This window comes from Spermophilus citellus, assembly GCF_964194105.1.
Source record: "Spermophilus citellus genome assembly, chromosome: 6".
NCBI classification, from domain to species: Eukaryota; Metazoa; Chordata; class Mammalia; order Rodentia; family Sciuridae; genus Spermophilus; species Spermophilus citellus.
Window position 1 is genome coordinate 119,951,849 of NC_138187.1, and position 20,797 is coordinate 119,972,645.

Below are 20,797 nucleotides of genomic sequence, written 5' to 3' on the forward strand. Positions count from 1 at the left end.
GAGGAAGAAAAGATAAATGCTCACAGGAACTGATGATATAACACCGTGCAGCTGCTAATGCATATGGATGTGTCATGCAAATGTCCCCAGCAGAAACACATTCTTTAGTTTAAACCTGCAACCATATTCAGCAATAAAAGAGTTTCCAAATCAAACTGCTGACTCCTTTTTCCCCCCCTTATCAAAACATCCCAGCATACATCTTACCAGGCAGAGTAAATCAAAAGAAGAACCAGCTGGAGTTACCAACTCTTGTTTTCCCCTGGATATCAGGTGTGTGCTGCAATTTTGCAGATCAATTTGTGAGCTGAAATAAGAACTGTGGTCCACTGAAACTCAAAGCTGTTTGGGCAACGCTTGTGCTAACTTTCCAAAGGCCTTATCTTTGCAAAGGGACATTGTAATTTACCAACTGATTGGTTTTTCCCTGTCCAAAGATGTGCTTTGATTATACCTTTATCTGAATATAAAAAGATCTGGAGGAAGTGAGAGGAATACTGAGTAATGGGACTTAATTCTCTTTATCTTTTCTATTCTTTTTGTCTCCATTTTTGCAGATTCTGTGATAGGTGGGTAGGAAGGAAGAATAGATTCAAGGGAAGGACAAAAAAAAAGTGTAAGAATAAGTATTGAGGTGGAAGGAATTTGGAGATCAATCTTGTCTCAGTAAATTTTTCAGAGCATCCACACAGAGCATATTGCTGTGAATTTATTGTTATACATTATCCCTCATGCTGGTTCTGCGAATATATTGAAAAGTTCTGTATTGGGGAATGAAAAATGTCAAACAAGAAACTTCAGTTGTTACCTGGAGGGGACGTTAAACGGTAACTGGGGAGTGATTCACTCCAACTTCTTTATGGCTGGAAGAAGGAATACCACTCTGACGTTTTTTTATAGGCTTGTACGCAGAAGTTAAGCACTTGGAGGAGCCAGGCAGTTGAGATTAGATGCGGAAAGAGAAAATGAGTACGTATCTGGGGATTAACCCGCATTTGTGCTCTACAGGGAAGCAGGCTAGACACTCACTCTGAAGACCTCACTCCAGTGAAACGCCATCCATTCTGAATGAAATTACCTGGGGGAGATTGCATATCTGCGCGTGGCATCCCCTTAGCTGCTTTCAGTTTCTTTCTCCCTCTAACAGGTGTTCTCCTGGCCTTAGCTAGAAAATGTGGGCTCCAACAGCCCACGTTTCTGGGAAAGGGCCTAGTGTCTTTAAAAACAGTCACCTAGCCTGACCTAGCCTGGCAAAGGCGCAGCTTCAACCTGGAAGGATACCCCTTCCCCTTTCTTGGATCTGGGGTCCTGGAGTTTGTGGCTTGGTCTCTGAGAGTCTCAGGAAAAGGCCAGAACCTGGAAAGGCCCTTTCTCTCTTTCCACCAGGACTCTTGGACATTCCTAATGTCCATTAACAGAACTTGGTCCATCTAAAGAGCCTGGGCTCCAGACCTCGCTCAGCTCAGGCCAATATCAGGTTGGTTAGAAAAAATGGCTTTGGCGGGTCTTGCCTCCCAATTCCCCTAACTTCCCCACCTAGGGTCAAACCGCGCTAAAGAATGTAAGAAGCCTGCTCCAGGAGCCGGCCATTTAACTCTGTTTCTTTGTTGTTTTCCTAGAGGTGAGTCGAGAAAAGCGTTCGACAGAAAGAGAGCGAGCGGTTGCAATTTGCACCCCCTCCTGCCCCTCGACACAGGCAATTCCTTGCATGCATCTGGCGGCGCGGGCCTAGCGGCTTCCACGCGGCTAATATACATATTTCGAGGGGGAGACTGGGCGGCTGCTTCTTCGCCAGGTCAATGTGTTAATTAAAAGTTGGTCGGAGTTGGTCAGCACGCAGTCCCAGATGTGCTTAACAGCATGCAATTAACACATAAGGCAAATCTTTTTGAAGATACCAGAATTGAAAACCTCCCCAAGAAACTCCACCCCACCCCCTCCCTTACGTGAAATAGCGATGGCAAATAAGGGGGAAAAGTCATTAAAAGACGTAATTAAATGTGGGCCATGGTTCTTGAAGGGGGTCGGGCTGGGAAAAAAAAAAGTCCTAAATCTATATATTTCAAAAATAAATAGCAAATTGATTTTTTTTTTTCCTACAGAACTGGCAGGCACGGAGATCGGCTTCCCTTGGTTCCCACCCCATGTATATTAAACAGCGGGCGAGCGGCGGCCGCGCGGTGCGGTGACCTAGCGAGCGCCGGGAGTCCCCGGCCACAGGGAGGACCCGCGCGCCTCCGCCGCGGCCGCCGCCGGCGATTGCACAGGGGCCTCTCGCAGCCAGATTGGTTTCTGTATCCAGGGATAATTACCGCACGTTCACTTGCCTACAGTCCTTTACATTTTCAAAAAAGTGTAGGGAAAGTGGAGGGGCCGGGGGCGGGAGCGAGGTGATAGTCATTTTAGGTAAAATATATTTATAAGAAAAGTAGAAAGTATTCATGGACCTAATATCATCGGCACCATCGGTAGAGCCAGTCCAGCTTCCATGCGCCGGAGGCTGTATCTGCCAGCTGCTGCCTGCACGCAGTTTTCTACATTAGCCCCCTCCACTCGGTTCTCAGGCCTCGACAAGTCACTTTGCTTCTATTTGCTTTCATTCAAATTGACTAGTTTAATTTTTTTTCCCATAGCTCAGAATCAAACACAGACCCTGAGTAAGGACTGTGTGGAGTCCATTTCCTCTCTCTGAAATAATTTAAACCCCCATTCTCTTATCTATACACTTTCACCAGGCATGCGTGCCCACACTCATTACCCCCCCCCCCCCCGCTGCAACTTCCCCATCTCAAGTCTGGTCGGGACTTGATGCCCATTTGGGCACCTGAAACGCCACGCCGAACTTCTTGGTTACTATCCTAGACTTATGTTTTACGATGGCTTGGTTTTCGTGGATGAAAAGTGATTCCATCACCAATACCACCCCAAACTGGGGCCGGGGATAGCAATTCTAACCAATTAATTATGTGTGTCGTATCTAAAGGGCGTGCCTTATTGATGACACCTAATGAAGCAAATAATGGATTTGCAGTATCTGGGCTATTCATCTGGTCTTCTAGTAACCTGGGTATTAAGGAGAAATGGATAGTGATGGATGGAGAGAGAGCCAGAAGGGGGTGGGGAGAAGAGAGAGAAGGGGTCGGCTACAGATCCTTGGAAACCGACCAGATTTGTTGAGTGTCAGCTTGAAGAAGGCAGTCTGAACCATGATTTAAACCCGGGCGGCATCATTGTTAACTAGTGTCCGACGACTGCCCCCCTCCCCGCTCCCGCGCCCGTCTTTTCTCCCTTTTGTAGGATACAGAAGGTGAATAATGAAACCATTTTGCTAATAGTTTATGAGCCATGAGATTGGAAATGTATATGGATAGACCGAAGCACCAGACTAAAATCATTTGAAAGAAGCGTGAGGCTTGGCAGAGAAAGAAACCCACCGTGTCCTTTCTCCCCAGCCCAGAGCGGAAAGGGACAGATGCAGTGGCCTCGTACCTCCTCCTCTCCGCTTCATCCTAGGTTAGCGGCGTGGCCCGTCCCCTCACCAGCTCCTCACCCTCCTCATCTCCCCGAGGGGTTGGAGCGAGAGGGAGATGGATTGGGGTGATGGCAAGATAACGCGAGCAGGAGATAATCGTTATCACCAGGATTTTTCTTCCAGTGATGGGATCTAAAAAGATCTATCACGCTGGGCAGTCTTCCCCTAGGCATAAAACAATATAGACGTGAACTATGAGTTTAAGACAACCACTGGGGCGCTGCTTTTGAATCGTTTTTGTCCCATAGGGCCTATTCCCCTATGAACATCCAGAACCTGCCAGCACACCCACCCGACCTCCGCACATGGTCCGAAAGATCTTCCAACCCAATTTTTTTTTTTTTTTTTTTTTTTTTTTTTGCAGAATTTCTACAGTTTTGAAGCGTGGGCTCCGTTGGCGGGATGCAGGAGAATCTGGGGGGACGGTGAAGGCTAGATTGCATGAAAGAAGAGGCGCTGGACTGGACCTACCAAAGGGCCACACAGCCTAGGGGAATCCTAGAAGCCTTTCTAGAAGTCTGGTCCAAGCCAACTGCTAGGGGAGAGACCGCCCGCAAAGGCAAGAGGGGGAGGGCGAGGGCGGGCTCCGCTGGAAGCGGCGGGCTCCAGGCCCGGCTACCCAACCCGGTACTCTTGGCGCTGGAAGGTCAGGACAGGTACGTGGGTAGCATTGTACGCGCAAGACATGCCGGATGCCCGGGGACCCCTAGGCTCTGTTCAACCCCTGTCTGGGAGAACCCTTAAGAGCACTCCTGGTGGGGGCCAAGGGGTCGCACCGCCTACTCCAGCCTTTGGGGAAAGTCGAGAAGTGCAGTCAGAAGCCGAAGCTCCCAGAGCACCGGGTTCCTGGGGCTAGACAAGAAGGCTCTTGCGCACCCGCCAGTGTGGAGTCAGGGGCTTTAGCCCCGCGCAGAGGGTTGCAGCCCTGACCTCCTTAGTTCCTCTGTCCTTTTCCCGCTCTTTCCATATGTGTCTGGGTTCTGGGGCAAACAAAATAACTTTTGCAATTTTGATAAGGTAACTGGAGGCAAGCGGTGTTGGAAAAGCGCGATTAAGGCAGCAACGCCCTCACAGTAACTGAGTCGGAGATATCTTTGGTCTCCTCTCTGGCGGGTGCAAGTCAGGTTAGGTATTTATTTGACCTTTTCCTGTGTGGGGCCAGCCGGTGGTGTTGGGCCGTGGTGGTCAATTGAAAGAACAATCACCACGGTTCTCATGCTGCCTTCTCCTCTTTCCAGCTAGAGACCTCTTTGGGAGGGCTTGCTCCCACCACACCTCCCCAGGCCTGGCGGAGAGAATCGAGTCTCTAGGGGAGCGACGCAAACTCCCTTCACCTGCAGCTCCTTCTCTCCCGCACCTGGCTTCAGCTGCGGAGTCCTAAATTTGTCCAATCCCCCAGCCACCTGTGTTGATTCTTCTATTGACCCTGTTTATTTTTTGCTAGCAACATGCAGGATAAATTTAGCCAAACAACCTCCTGAACTGTGTTGTTTGGAGTGGGGAGCGAGTATCTGTTGTCCTCGGGGATTTTATTTTGAGGACCTAGAATGAAAATGAAAAACTAACCTAATCACCACCCACAACTTGGCCCTGGCCAAAGGAAAGGGGGAGGGTGGACTGCGAGTTGCGCTCAGGACTCACAATCATTTAGACCATTCGCTTTCTTATGGGAGGCAGGTGTGAGGGGGCTCGAAGAAAAGTCTTCCAGCTCCCGGGGACGGGGGAGGGCTAAGCGAGGCAGATCCTATGGCGCATCTCTCAGGGTGAGCTTCTCCCAGACCTTGCGGGCCCCACGCAACCAAAGACACAATTCCCATGTTTGCCTTGGCGCTTCGGGTCGGGACCGGGAGGAGGGTTCTAGCAAAGCAATTGAGAAAGGGGGTTGCTAGCACTGGAGGGCTGTTGTAGTACCTGTAGTCCAGGTACTCTTTTGTGCCAATTCGCATTTCCTTCCGAAATTCAGGAGATTACCCAAATTCCTGTCGTGGCATTTCAACAAGACCCCAAACCCTGTCACTGTTTTTTCCCACCTCTCCCCACCCCCACCCCAGCTTCTAACACTCCGGTAGTCCCGGGGAAACCGGGCTCGGGATCCTCCTCTTCCTCCTCTCCTCATCAACAGCCAACCCCTTAGGAACTCTGCTCTCCTGGGCCTTTGCCCTTCCTAACTGGTTTGGAGCTGCGGGCTGGAGTTGGGGTTAAGAGGGAGTAGCTGCAAAGGTAGGTGGGTGGGAGGATCAGAAACGGTGTGGTTCCTCCCTTGCAAAAGTAACAAGAACTACCGTAAATTCTACTAAAATTAAATTCCACCCCCCTCTTCAAATCTGTCCCCTTTTCACTCCAGTAAAGAGAGTGAGGAGGGGAGTCGAGTTGTCCCCGGAAAGGGGGGAATCCTGCGCAAATTTATGCCCGCTTCTCTCATTTGTTAGTTGATTCCGTCTAAAAGTTTGCTATTTATAGGCTACACCGGGCAGTCCGAATCCCCGCGCCCGCTTCCTTGTGCCAAATGAGAGCGGTCCCGGAGGCGCCGAGCGGCCCGTCCCAGTCGTGTCCCGTGATTTTTGTTTTGTTTCTGTCCTTTCGCAGCAGGCAACCAGGGAGAAGACCTCAGGAAGCCCCCGAAGTCACCCGCTCGCTCTAACTGAGAGGCGGTCTGCACTCCGACCATGTGAGTTTCCGACTGACCCCGCGGCGCGCTCGGGCGGGAGGGCGCGCAAAAGGCGCTGCGGCTCTGCAGCCTCTGCGTCCGTACCCCTGGCTCAGTTTTCCCTCTACGCCTGTGCCCCGTTCGACCTCCAGCTCCTCGCTCGCTCTCCTCCTTCTTTGATCTCTCCCTTCTCTGTTTCAGTGCATCTTATACGCTCCCTTCACCTCTTTGGCTCTGCTCTCAACTTCAAGTTGAGTTTGCTTCTAGACACAAAAAGAGAGAAAACTGGCCTTTACGTGGGAGGCGGGGTGGGCGTGTGTGCTTCTTAAAGGAGAAAACTGCTGGGTGGGAGGAGGGAGGAGGGAGGGGAAGGCGCGTGCTGGAGCCGACCGGGAGCGCGGCCCCGCGCTCTGGGGGAGGGGATGAGGTGCGTCGGGACCGAGACCTTTCTCTGCAGAGGCTCTGACCACGGGATGAAAATGCAGTGCCCGCGAAGCCTGACCATTTGGCGCCATCCCAGCGCGGCGCGAGAACAGATTTGTCTTAATCAAAATCTCCGGACCGCTCTGGGTGGAAAGGAGAGAAAAGGGAGGAAGAACACGGGCACGGGCTGGGGCTGGCCGGAAATAGAGTTAGGGTCAGGTCCCTACATTCCAGGGGCGCTGCGATCTCGTTTTTTCCCAGTGGCTGCGGGCAAGGGACTTGCTTGAGATGAGCGCAAAGGTGCCAGTGGATCGGGTAGTAGGTCCATCTCTAGGCCTTGACCTTGCCCCCTTTTCTAAATGCCAGAGCCTCAGCCCTTGCGTCTACGTTTTAGAAATCGAATGTCAAGGGGGAGGGAAGTATGGCAGGCTCGTTCCTTGAGCCCGGGTGAGAGGAGCGTTAAAACACAGGGAACCGCCGCACTGCCAGGAGCTTTCTTTTCTTGCAGGCGCACAGCTGCGGGCTTGAGACTCCCTCAGGGTGGGTCAAAGTGCACTGTTCTATCACTGCCTAGGCCTGAGTGAGGTGGGGATGATTGTGATTGAAAATAATTCTGGGCTTGAATATTTTTGGCCGAAAATGAGAGCGTAGTTCGGGGGAGGGGGAGAGGTGAGGAGCTGTTAGGAACTAGAGAGGGGAGGAGTTGACTTTGCCTCTCTAGTGGCCCTGGTCCCTGGTCTCAAGTGCATTCATCTGGATTAGGTTCTTATGTGCCATCAGTTTTTCCCAACGTAGTGAATGTCACAGTTAGAATCCTCTTTTGGCCACATTTCCCCCAAATCCCAGGCTTACTTTTGTGGATAGACTAGCAGAGAGAGTGAAGACTGAGCTCCAATATGTGATGTTGCCACATCCAGAGGACATACTTCCCAGGGTGTGTGACCAGAGTTGCCCTTCACAGTGCAAGATGGGGTGTAGTGTAGTGTGTTCCCAGCCTGCATCCCGTCTCCTTCTGGAGTTAATACTGCGGGGAACAGTCTGGTTCAGACTGGACCAGGGGCACCCACACCTGGCTCTGACCTATCTAGATTCTCATCCTGGCCTGCCCAATATACCTGGCAAATCTACCATCAAGCAAAAGGCAAAAGCAGTTTACTACTAGTTTTCCTGGGGTGCAATTGGGAAAATGGGTAGATGTGAATCTTTGAACAAATTCCTAGCTAGAAATTGATGGCGTTGAAGCTAATTGTCAAAATTTGGGAGCTGGAGGTACTGTGTCTTGGAATCTCTCCCCAACCCTATTCCTGGACAGAAAATGTCATTAAGCTTTCTGGGTTGCTGTTCCTTTTTGTAAACCTTCAGGAAGGAAGGAAGAAAAGAAGGTCCTCAAAATAAGATGGAATTAAACAGGAGAAGAGGGGAATGGAATGATAAAAAAGGAAGCTACAGTAAAAACAAGACCTGTTCTAGCTGCTTTTTCTCCTTGTCCCCTTCAAAAGGAACAGGATCTTTCCAGAGGGAAGGAATTAACCCAAGAATAGATACACTTCACCCCCAGGCTCCCTGATGATAGCCAGCTAGTGGGCATGTGTCTATGTGTGCACTGATTTGTCCTCAGTCCTCCCAACTCCTAACTCTTGGACACACCTTGCTCAGGCACTGATCAAAGGGAAAGTCCAAAGTGCCCTTCTGGCAACCCCCTCAGGTTCTGTGTTGGCATAAAATCAGACCACTGAAGGTGAAAACAGTTGTGCCAGGCTTCTGGGCGTCGGTGGGAGAAGTCTTCTCTCTGAAATCATTTTGCTTTTAGGACTTTTTTTTATCCTAAAATCATTTGCTTTTAGGACAAAAGGGCTTTCCCCAGCCTTTGACAGAACTCTGAAGTTTCCTTTGCTCAGCGAAGTGAAATTAACTTGCTCTAGCAATGAGCTCTGGCTTGGCTTTCTATGTCACTGTCCCTCCAGAATCCTACTTATCTCTCTGACAGCACAGATTCCTTTCTGTCCTTTCCTTGCTCACTCAGTCTCTGTTAGAATAGCTTCAACCCCTAGGACTTTATTCATAGGTTGGGGCTGTATATTAGAAGTTTTCCTTCTCAGTGTATATAAAGATGACATCTCCACCTTTAAGACAAAACAACAAACTTTGTATGAAGGGAGTTGGTGGCAGAGAATATGGAGATCTCTTTGTTTCTAAATCAATTAGCAAAAGAAAAAGAAAACTTGTTTTCTTTTCAAGGGACTCTGGAAAAATGGAAAAAAAAAAAAAAAAAAAAAGATCCTTTTCTGATTTCTTCAGGTCTGCCTCCTGAAACCCATAGAAGAGGAAATGAGGGGGGAAACACAAAGGCAGTTGAACTAAACCATCTGTGCCCAGCCATTGTTCCTCATATTATATGGCCTTAGATCATGGTTATGAACAGTGGTCACCATTTTACCAATCATAGCAGAATCACCCAACTGTCCATAAGTTGTGCTTCTTGTGACTACTGAATGTCCTGGGATGGGATGATTAACTTGAACTACCCCAGACCAAGGGATTTTTTTTTTTTTTTTTTTTTTATGAGAACTAAATTTCCTGTTGGAGCAAAATAGTCCTTCCCTTTCTCAGCCCCACCTCCAGGCCTTGAACCACTATCCTGGCCTCTTTCCCAGTGTGACTGGGTCATCCGGGAATGAAAAGGACCTTGGAGACCCCACTTGCCTCTGTCCCTTCCCCAAGCTAGACCTTTGACAGAATAAAGAATTTCTGTGCTGAGAATACATGTTTGGATACAGACAATGGCCAAATGCTTTCCTCAAAGCGTAACAATTCCTTTCTCTTTCTCCTTCTTTCCTCTGACTCCCAATACCATCTTTCTTAGTCAGCAATCCCAGGGCTCCAGCAATGGGGTCTTCTTGATCTATGTCCTCACTTCTGGGGACGGTTTTGTTATTTATTTATTTTTGCATAGAGGGACTGAGTGCAGTCTTCTTCCAGGATTTCATTTTATCATTAAATGTACACATTTCTATGCCTGAGGCCCAGATAGTAAGATGGAGGGAGTCAGGGAAAACTCGGAGAAGACCTAAAGGACTCTGTTGGACAAGGAATTTCAGTTAACTTGATGTTTTCTTGTTATGTCACATGAGTTTTAATCTCATTTTTTCTCTTTGAAGTGAAGGAAATGGAATTATTAGATTATGTGACTGCTTTAGCCATACATATAGGTCTATATTCTGGCTGAATGTGTTTAGAATTTGACCATTAGATACATATGCAACCTGAAAAGTTTTCTGTGTCCTCTTCTATGTTACTTAATTTTGACATAAAGTAAAAGGGTTCATTTTCATCAAGTTCTTGTTCACCTTCAACAGGTTGGTTTCAGTTTCTGCATTTCTCAAATTTCTTTAAAATAATAGCACATGAACCAGATATGTTTATTTCTAAGGGACAGGATTACTTGCACCACAATTCTCTAGATAGTTCTGGCTAAAACCACCTTTGCTCTCACCTGAATTAGACACATACTTAAGATGAAAGAGAGGGATTTTTTTTTTTAAATTTGAATTATTCAGTGCTCTTTTTTTTTTTTTAATTCTACCTGTTTGGAATAAATCTAGTTATATTAACATTTAAATAGACATGTCATAAAAGATAAGCATAATTTTTTATGTGGAGAATTTCTTTGAGGTATTTTAAAATCGTAGCTTAGGTGTTTAACTTCAGGATACTGTACCTTTGAAATTAATTGACAGCTGCATTTATTTTCAGAACCTTCTATCTTACTTTATCATACTTTTTACAATTTTATTCTCCGATCTAAGTGAATCTGCAATCAACAGCTTTAGCAAGTATGTACCTTAAATGAGATTTTTTTCCCCCAACTTTTTAATTTGTCCAACTTTTCCTCATGTCTAACTTTACAGTTGAGAAAAATTAAATCTAGAACATATAATTTATTTACTGGTCTGCTTATTTAAGCTGCATTTTATTACTAAATGTTTCTTTGTGGGAGAAATATATATAGCGTCTTTTTAAGGAACTCTTGCTAAATAGTTTGTCACTAGTGTTCTTTATTTTCTCTATCAGATACAGTGCTATTTCTGATTCATTTATGTCATATCAACTAAGAAAATATTGAAATTACTGATCCCTGAAAAATCATATCCCTCACCTTATCAGAGTAATTAATGTGTAATTATTTTGAATTACACATTGTATGTATTCTAGAAGACAAAAGGTTTTACACATATTCCTTAATTGTTGATGTTCAAATCGGCTAAACTATTGACAGGGGACATTTGGAATTAGAGATGTAACATTAGAAAAGTTGAAATTTCTACTGGCAAATCAACAACCCAAAAATGCCCTTCAAGAGCAAAGGAATAATGACAGATGATACAAAGAAATAAAAGGAATGAAGACAACTTGTCAGTTACTGATCTTCAGGATACAGTATCGCACTCTTTTAAAGGTTTTGACTCTTTAAAAGGTTTGTGACTACTGAATGGCCTGGGATGGGATGATTAACTTGCACTACCCCAGACCAGGGGATTTTTTTTTTAATAAGAACTAAATTTCCTGTTGGAGCAAAATAGTCCTTCCCTTTCTCAGCCCTACCTCTAGGCCTTGAATCACTCACTATCCTGGCCTCTTTCCCAGTATGACTGGGAAAGAGGGCTGGGGTGCTCCTCAGTGGTAGAGGGCTTCCCTAGTATGCATGATGCCTGTGATTGAACCCAGGCACCATGATAACTGTGTGTGTACACACACATACACATATTTTTTGAGTGATATACCTTGTTAAATTATTTTGTATTGGAGGAAGAGACTTTTGGCATCTTTCAGAAGGGGTTCAAGTGAGTACTGCATTTTTAAAATGCAGTAAAATTGGCAGAACAAGCTAGACGCAGTGGCACATGCCTGTAATCCCAGCAACTCCAGAGGCCGAGGCAGGAAGATTCCAAATTCAAAGCCAGCCTCAGCAAAAGCCAGGTACTAAGCAACTCAGTAAGACCCTGTTTCTAAAAAAAACAAAAACAAAAACAACAACAACAAAAAATAGACCTGGGGATATGACTTAATGGTTGAGTGTCCCTTTTATTACATTTATAGTAATGTGCTACTACCACTACTATTCAAATCCACAGTATTTATTAACCCCCCCCCCAAAAAAAAAAAAAAAAAAACCCATACTCATTTAACCAGTCACCCTCATTCCTCCCTCTCCTCAGTGTCTGGCAACAACTCTCCTTTCTGTCTCCATGGATTTGCCCATTCTAGATATTTCTTATAAAAGGAATTACATAATATGTGACCTTTTTTGTCTGATTTCTTTCACTTGATAAAGTGTTGTCAAGGTTCATCCACGTTGTGACATGTATCAGTACTTTATTATGTCTGAATAATATTTAATTGTATGGATTTACATATTTTGTTTACCCATTCGTCAGCTGATGGGGATTTGGGTTGTTTCTGGGTTTTGGCTATTATGAGTAATGAGTGCCACTGTGAATATGTGTGTGCAGACTTTTGTTTAAACTTAAGGTTTTAGTTATTGGGTATAACTTAGGAATCACCATACAGCTTTTATAGCAGATGCTCAATTCTACATTCACACCGGAAACAGATGAGGATACAATTTTTCCACATTCCATTAACATTTATTTACTTTTTTAAAAGTGATAACCATAATAGGGGTGTAAATGGTATTACACTTTTATTTTAATTTATATTCCCCTAATGACTGATAATGTTGAACATCTTTCATGTTCTTATTAGCCATTTGTACATCCTCTTTGGAGACATGTTTGTTCAGGGCCTTTGTCCATTTTAAACAGTGTTTTGCCTTCTTATTGTTGAACTGTACAAATTGTTTATATATTCAAAATACTAGACATAGAGAATGTGCAAATATTTATACTTCTATTTTTGTGGGTAGATTTTTCATTTTCTTGATAGTATCCCATAATTCATAAGTTTTAATTTAAATAATTATAATTTGCAGTTTACTCATTGTTATTTCTAAAAATCAGTGCATTCTACATCCCCAAGAAGACTCAGATTAGATATAATACATAGACAGACACACACACACACATACATACACACACATACACATACATTAAAACTCTAAATCCTAAATAAAGAGAAGATTCTTTTCTATTGCTGAAATAACTTTATCAAATGCAGATCACCAGAGAGTACATGAAGTTACTGCTGTTATTCAAGAAAAGGAAACAGGACTACATTGACCTTTTATTCAAAGAAGTCCTGACTTATTCAGATAAGGTGTCTACCCTTATGGTGAATGAGATCCTTTATCTCAAGAGGACAGTCATTGTTTTTTTTTTTTTAAATTATCACTATCAAATTCATCTACCAAGAAATTTCAGATAGTCCTCTCTGTTTAAATAACATTAAGGATCTGCCTTAAACCAACAAGAACCAGGAAAATCAAAGTAAAGGTTGACAGGGTGTTCCTAACTTAGCAGTTTCTATCACACTGGCTTGGATAGTCAGGTGACCTGCTTTTAAAGTCCCTAGGAGAAAGGTCTTGGAGTCAGAGAGAAGAGAAAGTAAATTATTGCAAAACATTGTTAAATCAAAAGTTAATAAGAGTAAGGTTATAAATGGACATTATTGAATGTCAAGGATTATTTCAAATTGGTTACTTTTGAACAATTCATTTATTGATTAAAGTAACTCACAATGGTTTGAATCAGGTCTTTATTTAGTTACTAAGAAAGAAGGTTTGTGGTGAATGCTGGTTGGGAGACCTCTGGTTTATCCATCTGACTTCTTGGCTCAGATTTATATATTTGTCATTTTGTGAAGTGTATTGGGCAAATCACTGGACATTTTGTAAGTGCCTGTGCCCATCACTCCCTCATGGCTAATGAGTACATGCAGCCGCCTCCCTAAAGAATTCCTGACAGGTCCCTAGGGAAACTCAGTTTCCTTATCAGTGGAGGAATATGGTCATCCCACAGTTAGAGTGGGGGATAAAATGGCATACATATGTGAAAATATTACCTGCACATGAGATATATTTATAAAGCACTTTGAGATTTTTGTGTATTTTGTTGTTTATGTGGCACTTGCTACACATCAGTTATTATCCTAAGATTTAACAATAGTGGGGAAAAAACTTGGGATTGGTGCTATAGCTCAGTGATACAGCATTTACCTGACACCATTAGGACCTGGGTTTGTTCTCTAGCACCACAAAAGGAAAAAAAAAATTAAAAATGGAGTTCTCGAACAATCTTAGAAGGTAGGTACTATTATTTCTTTCTGTGTTACAGATGAGAAAACGAAGGTACAGAGGTTTTATAAAACTTGCCTAAGGTCCTATAGCTGATAAGTGACAGAGCCAGGTATTGAATCTAGGAAGTCCGGCTCTAGACTTAGTGTTGTTACTTATTACACTAAACTGCTTAAAATGAAAAATCTACAAACTTCAGATGAAAATGAAAATCTCTATTAGTTGACTTAAAGATTTATCAAGTCCCATTAGGTACCAGCGTGCTCTTGAAACATTGGAAGATGTAACAAAGCTGGGGCTGTTTTTCTGCATTCTCTCATGGCTGTAATTGGCTAGAGCTGAATTATCACTGTTTATCTTTCGACAGTTGTCCAAGTTGGTTTGATTATTCACTTGTTTGTTACTACTAACATATAGGCAAGGAAAATAGGTCATAACCAAAACCATGAGCAGAAAGGAAGTAATAATCAGGAAATGAACACTGTGGCATGAACTTAGATCTGCAAAGTTTTCTTGCTGCTAGTACCAAACACAGAGCAATGGGCCATCATTGTTGGGTACCGAGTCAATGCTTGAAAAGCTGTGATAATTTGCCTTCTAGGTAGAGGTCTTTTATTATAGAATTTGTTTTCTTGTTTTATGCGCAAGAGGTAAGTACAAGAAATATCTATTCCAAAAGCAGTTTTCAGAATATCACCAAGTTGGGAAACAATCCATCTTTACTGATATCAAAATATTCATGCTGTGCAGTTGGACTGTGCTCCTCACAATTACCCTGAGTACTGCCCATTCTAGAAGGGTCTCCTGAATGGAAAGAAAATCAAGTATGCAGAGTATTTATCATTATATGTATTTCTTACATATAATTTTTGAACAATAGTTAATTATTATTAATGAGAAATACTTCATTAGCAAGAACCTTCCTTTTGTAAACATGTCAATGTCAACTGAAGAGTTTACTTTAGTTATTTGCCTACTCGAGATTGAAGAGTCTGTTTTTTTGAAAGTCTGATATTAAGCAGAAGACATATTTCAGTACTCTATGTGCTATGGCCAGTGCCATATAGTGTGGCCCTTATCATGATTTGGCCAATGTCAAATCCATAAGCATGAGCCTCTACAGTTTCCTGGGCTGATTGACATGGATATGCACAGCAGATTGGTCCATACCTATTTTATCTGTTTGAAATATCCAACATAAACGTGTGTGTGTGCGCGCGCGCGCTATCATATTTATTTTGCTGTGAAATAGTTTGTTGAATATTATATAATGTTAAAATAACTGCAGATTTATTGATTTTATTGAACAACATATGTTTAGTAGGTCTCAAAGCAGAATTTTATAAATGCTTTCTCCTAATGCAGTGTTATGAGATTGGTAGATTAAGAAATATCAGCCAGATAGGTCATGAATCCCACTGAGAGGAGAGTGAGACTTAGAGATTACTGTCCATGGCTACATGACTAGTGAGATTGCTGACCTGCAACTCAAACCCAGGCCTCTGATACCATGACTAGGGCTTTTCTCTCTCATGATCTCTTTTTATCAGCTTTTCTGAGAATGTGTTCTACCTGAATGCCTGTTTCAAAATGCCCTAGGTTATTTGTGTAAAGGGTAGATTCCTTGGTCCTTGCTGTAGAAATATTACATCCTCAGGACTCAGAATTTTTAGAATTCTGAATCTCTGAAAAGATTTTTATACACAACAGATAGAAAGCTTTGTTGGTCTATATCCTTGAAACATTTGGTTAAATTAATTTGGCAACAAGAAAAGACAGTTGGAGCAGAAAAGAGAAGTTTCTGATTACACGTGGTACATACCAGTGTATGCTTAGTACTTACTTTACATGTTAGAATTTATATTTTCACAGAGCTAGGGATAGAACCCAGCATCTCGCCCATGCTAGTCAAGTGCTCTGGCACTGAGCTACACCCCCAGCCCCTTGGTGGGATTAAGAGACTCTCCAGTTTGGGAAGGTTGTCCCTATTTGAAGTGTTTCATAGAAGTGTGATATTTTTATTACATAAACTTTTACAAAGCTAGCTCTCTGGTCTTTCTGCTTTATTGACTCTGGGGTCCTTTCCGTATTGTTTCTCTGCCACCCCTTGATGTGTTTGGATTTGTGTAGTTAGAGCCAACCCAACTCCAGGTTATCTGAGAAAAAGTTAAGGACAAGCAAATTTTCTTGAAAGCAAGTGGCACAGGGGTGCATTCTTCTCTTGGATTGTCAGGAGCTCAGTTGTATGGCCACACCTAGCTGCAAGGGAGACTGGGCAGTGAGGTCATTTGTAGGTGGTCATGATCTCGGCTACATGAGCATTCAGTAACAGAGAAGGGAAAAGGACGTGGGAGTCAGCCATCAATCTGGCACAAGACTTTGGCTTTTAAATGGCAGATCTCACTGGGTTTAGAACCATACTTGGTCATCTACCAAACTTGTTCTCGTCTTTTACCCTCTAACTTGGTTTGTGGCTACACTACCCTTCCAGGCACCCAGGGAACAGGGAGATAGCCTTTGACTCTTCCCTTACTCTCATTTTCATCTCTTTTGAAACTGCCCATTCCACTTAATCCCCTCCTCCTGCCTTGGTTCATGCCTCATCATCTCTCATGTGGGTTTGTGGAATGGCCTCCTAACGGGTCCCCCTGTCCCTAATATCAGCCCATCAAGGACATCCTTCACACCACCAGGAGAGTGATTTCTCTAAAATGCAAATCTGATCATCATTTTACTCCCTTTTTACAACCCTTCAGTGATTTCCCATGGCAAACGTCCAAATTGCTTTGCAGAGCACAAAAGGCCCTCTGTGGTTTAGTCCCTGAATCTCTCCTGCCTCATTTCTGACACTTCACGATTTCCCTCCCCAAAATGGATCACACCCACAGCTTCAGTTACACGGAATGATGGCAAACTGTTTCTCTTCTCCCTGGCTCTTCTCATGTGTCTCTTCTGCTTGATAAATGATGATATCCTTCAAGACCCAACACAGCTGGCCCCTGTCCTGTAACATTATCCCAGCCTTCCCCAGGGAAATCTTCATCATTCTTTCTTTGTTATGTTTCATTTATTCCACAAACTTCATTGGATTGAATACCTATCTGTTAGGCACTGTGCTAAGCATTGGTCATGATGACAGAAGTAGATCTGATTCCTGCCCTTATGGAGCTTATAGTCTCCTGGCATAGTTGGACGTCGATCAGATTCCCAGAGTAAATGGGAAATTGCAACTGTGGTAAACACAATGAAGAAGAAAAAAAGGTCACAATAATTAGCTCAAGAGGAGAATTTGACATAGTAAAGAAGCACAGGAGGCTTTTAGAAACCTAGTTTAGATAGATAGAGTTGGAATATGAGATACTGTGTTAGCTTTGTGTTACTGTAACAAAATACCTGAGATAATAAATTTACAAAGAGGACAAGTTTAGTTTGGCTCATAGTTTTGGAAGTTTTAGTCTATGGTTTGGCGTATTGCCTCTGGGACCATGGTGAAGTAGTGTGTTACACTGGGAGTGTTTGGCAGAGGGGAACTCACTCACCTTGTGGCAGTCAAGAAGCAAAGAGAAGAAGGTACTGTGATCTGAATATCCCCTTCAAGGACTTAGCCCCAATGATCTAACTTTCTCCCCCTAGGCCCTGCTCCTTAACAGAGCCCTGGAATGGCAACCAAGACTTCAATACATGGGCCTTAGGAGCATGTTCAAGATCCAAACTATAATAGGTATCTTGGACAAAGCCCCGAGCAGTCATTCATGTTATATGATGCGTATATCTATTACTTCATATTTACTGGATTGTGATTACCTCTGTGTGTGTGTGTGTGTGTGTATTTTGTTTGTTAGATTATGAGCTCCTTGAAGGACTGGAGCAACATTTACTACTACTACTACTACTACTACTACTACTACTACTATTATTATTATTATTATTATTATTGATCTCTTTTAATTTTTGTATCCCCAGTATACATATTCCTATAGCTGTACATAGTATTTGGCCAGTAAATGTTTGTGAATAAATGGTGTAACTGACGCCAAGGCCCAAACAATTCTCCCACACCAGTAGTGGGAAGGAAAAAAAAAAAAGAACTGGAAAGGCAAGTTGGAGCTCAGTTGTAGAGTGTTTTAAATCCCTGGCTAAGAAGTTACATTGTGACATAAAATGTAATTAAACCTCCAGTTTACATTTACTTTCCAATCCAACCTTTGTTTCAAAAAATACTTCTGTTATTTTTAAAATCATATAATGTTTACTCAAGGGACATTCTCTCCTATGTAAATCAAAGCCAGCCAAGCTTGAGAAAAATATAGAGATCGTGCTATAAAAACCAGCTATGCCTTTATGCTGCAGGACCAAATGAAATTAGAATAAATTCATAGGAAAAAGGTTCACAGATACAAAAGAAATGGAATTGGGACTGTTTATTTTTTAGCTTTCCCCCTTTTCATTTTGTATTGGAGGTTAGGACTCAGTCATTAGGGCAGATCTAGAGAGACATTCAGACATTTACATGGTTCGTTGCTGGGTTATTTTCACAGCATGTATCTGAAGAGATTAATGTTGAAGGGCTACCACTGTTTCTTGGAGTCACAGTGATAGAACAATATTTTGAATGTGTAGAATTTAGTCATAACCACACAAACAGCCTCTGTCTGTGGTGAAACAAAGCTAAGTCTATAAATGCCCTGTGAAGCGCTTGGAATTAAAACTGACTTGTGCAGAACCTTGTTTGAACCGGGTTTGTTCACATTAATGAATGGGTCTGTTTTAGGTTTATTAATCCAGACTCGAATGAGAATTGCTTCTACCATAATCCTGAAATTGGATACATCATCCTTTATTGTTTTATTAGAAATTTTATTTTTAAGCCCCTATACTTATCCCCCACATAAAATATGCAAATATTAAGGTCAAATAATGTGTTTTCCCCATTTTGTATGCATTTTTTTTTTCTTGCACATACACCTCATTCTATTTCTTTGTAAGATTGTGTTTTCTTTACCTCATGTGAGCAGAGGGGACAGTGGTTGACTTGAATGAACCCTCAGATTTTTCTTGGTGATCTTAATGATGAGAATATGAACTGAGCATCATGCAACTGATAGCCCAATCATATTGATTTTAATGACTGACTGGACAATGACTAGATACAGCTACAGACTCTGTGGTTATGTCTACAAAATACTAAGTGTAAATCTGATGGTTTTCTAGTAGCTTGAGTCCTCAAAGACGGCTGAGCTGAAGGTAGACCTTAGAAACGCTGATATTTGCATTAAGGAGTTAGCAGAGTGATTACAAGCCCAGGATCCAGAATCAGAATGCTTGGGTTAAATTTCTCCCTAGAGTCATTTATTAGAAGTATAACTTTGGGTTAATTATGTAACTTCTTGTTTCTCAGTTTCTCCAAATGGAATGAGATTATTAATATACTTATTGCATTGGGCTTTGGGGAAAATTGAAATTGTTCTCAACGATAAAATGCTTAGTACCTGGCACATAATAAGCACCAAATAATTTCTAGCTACTATTATTAGATCAGGAAGATGCTTAGAGATGGGTTTTATAGAGACAAAGATAGATTGGTTAAGGCAAGGTCAGTGCTCCTTTTGGTAAAATGGAAAGAATTTTGAACTTTCTGGTGAAGCATTAAATACACATCATTTGATTGACCTTCTAAACTGAAATATTTTGGAGGTTTCTTTCTACAAATACTCACCAAAAGTATTGGGAGTATCAAAAAAATACTCTTCCAGAGAAGCTGACAATATGTGTCATTTAATGACAGTTAAAGACCTCAAGATGATTTAGTTTGGTGACAAGAAAGTCAATAAAATAAGATAAAATAAAATCACTAGGTTGGACTTGTAAATGGATTTATTAACATATTTAATAATGTCAAGTACTTATTGATTACTTATTACCTCACAAGAACTTTAAATTCATTTAGTTATTTGATTTTATTTAATTCTTTAGTCATTTAATTTCATTTGCCCTTATGAAACTCTGAAGTATCTTTATCTCCATTTTACATCTAACTAAACTGAGACTTGGAGTAATGATGTGGTTTTTCAAAGTTCCCAAAGTTGAGTACCAGGATCACTGTTTCAACCTGGTTGTGACAAACTTTAAAAACCAGTTTTGTTTTTGTTTTCAGTGCTGTGGGTGGAACTGAGGGCCTCACACATGCTAGGCAAGTGCTCTACCACTGAGCTATACCCCTAGCCCTAAAGCCAGTATTTTAATATCTATATTTCCCTCATGTATAGTTACTTATGTTAAGAACTATCATCAATATGGTATTTTTTTGGTTTTACGAAGCACTTTAAAAGACTTAAAAGTTAAGCATTCTTTAAGTATCTATTCTGCAGGTAAGGACATTGAGGCTTAATGAAGTGGACTGATTTCCCCAGGATTATTCAGTAACTATGTGTTGTAGCCAGTTTTTTTTTTTTCTTTTTTTCTGCTGCTGTGACTAAAGGACCCCACCAGAACAACTGTAGAGGAGGAGGAAGAGTTTATTTGGGGGCACATGGTTTCAGAGGTCTTAGTTCATGGATAGCCAGCTCTATTCCTTGGGTCTTGAAATGAGGCTGAACATCATGGTAGATGAGTGTGGAGAATGAAGCAGCCCACATGATGATCAGAAAGCAGAGAGAGAGAGCTCTCCACTTGCGATACAAATATATACCCCAAAGCCACATCCCAATTGCCACCTCTTCCACCCACACCCTACCACTTCAGTTGCCACTCAGTTAATCCCTATCAGGGGATTAATTCACTGATTGGGTTAAGACTCTTATAACCCAATTATTTCTCCTCTGAACCTTCTTGCATTGTCTCACATGTGAGCTTCTGGAGGACACCTCACATCCAAACCATAATACTATGTATCTTATACTTAAGGCTCCAAATTTTCTATTGTAGATACAATCCTCTAATTGTAGAG

General features: G+C 42.5%; 1 protein-coding gene across 4 annotated transcripts in view; it reads left to right on the forward strand.

The window, feature by feature from the left end:
- The first annotated feature begins 6,011 nt into the window (after positions 1-6,011).
- Positions 6,012-20,797, forward strand: part of ESRRG (estrogen related receptor gamma) — a 590,918-nt gene continuing 576,132 nt past the window's right edge. For 2 of the 4 annotated variants that reach the window (XM_081299918.1, XM_081299912.1), the window contains exon 1: positions 6,012-6,200. Coding sequence is in view for 1 of the 4 variants with exons in the window: in XM_081299912.1 (XP_081156038.1) it covers positions 6,199-6,200 (2 nt within the window). In the remaining 3 variants the exon portion in view is untranslated. The remainder of the gene's footprint in view (positions 6,201-20,797) is intronic. The other 2 variants (XM_081299914.1, XM_081299913.1) reach the window with 1 other exon arrangement.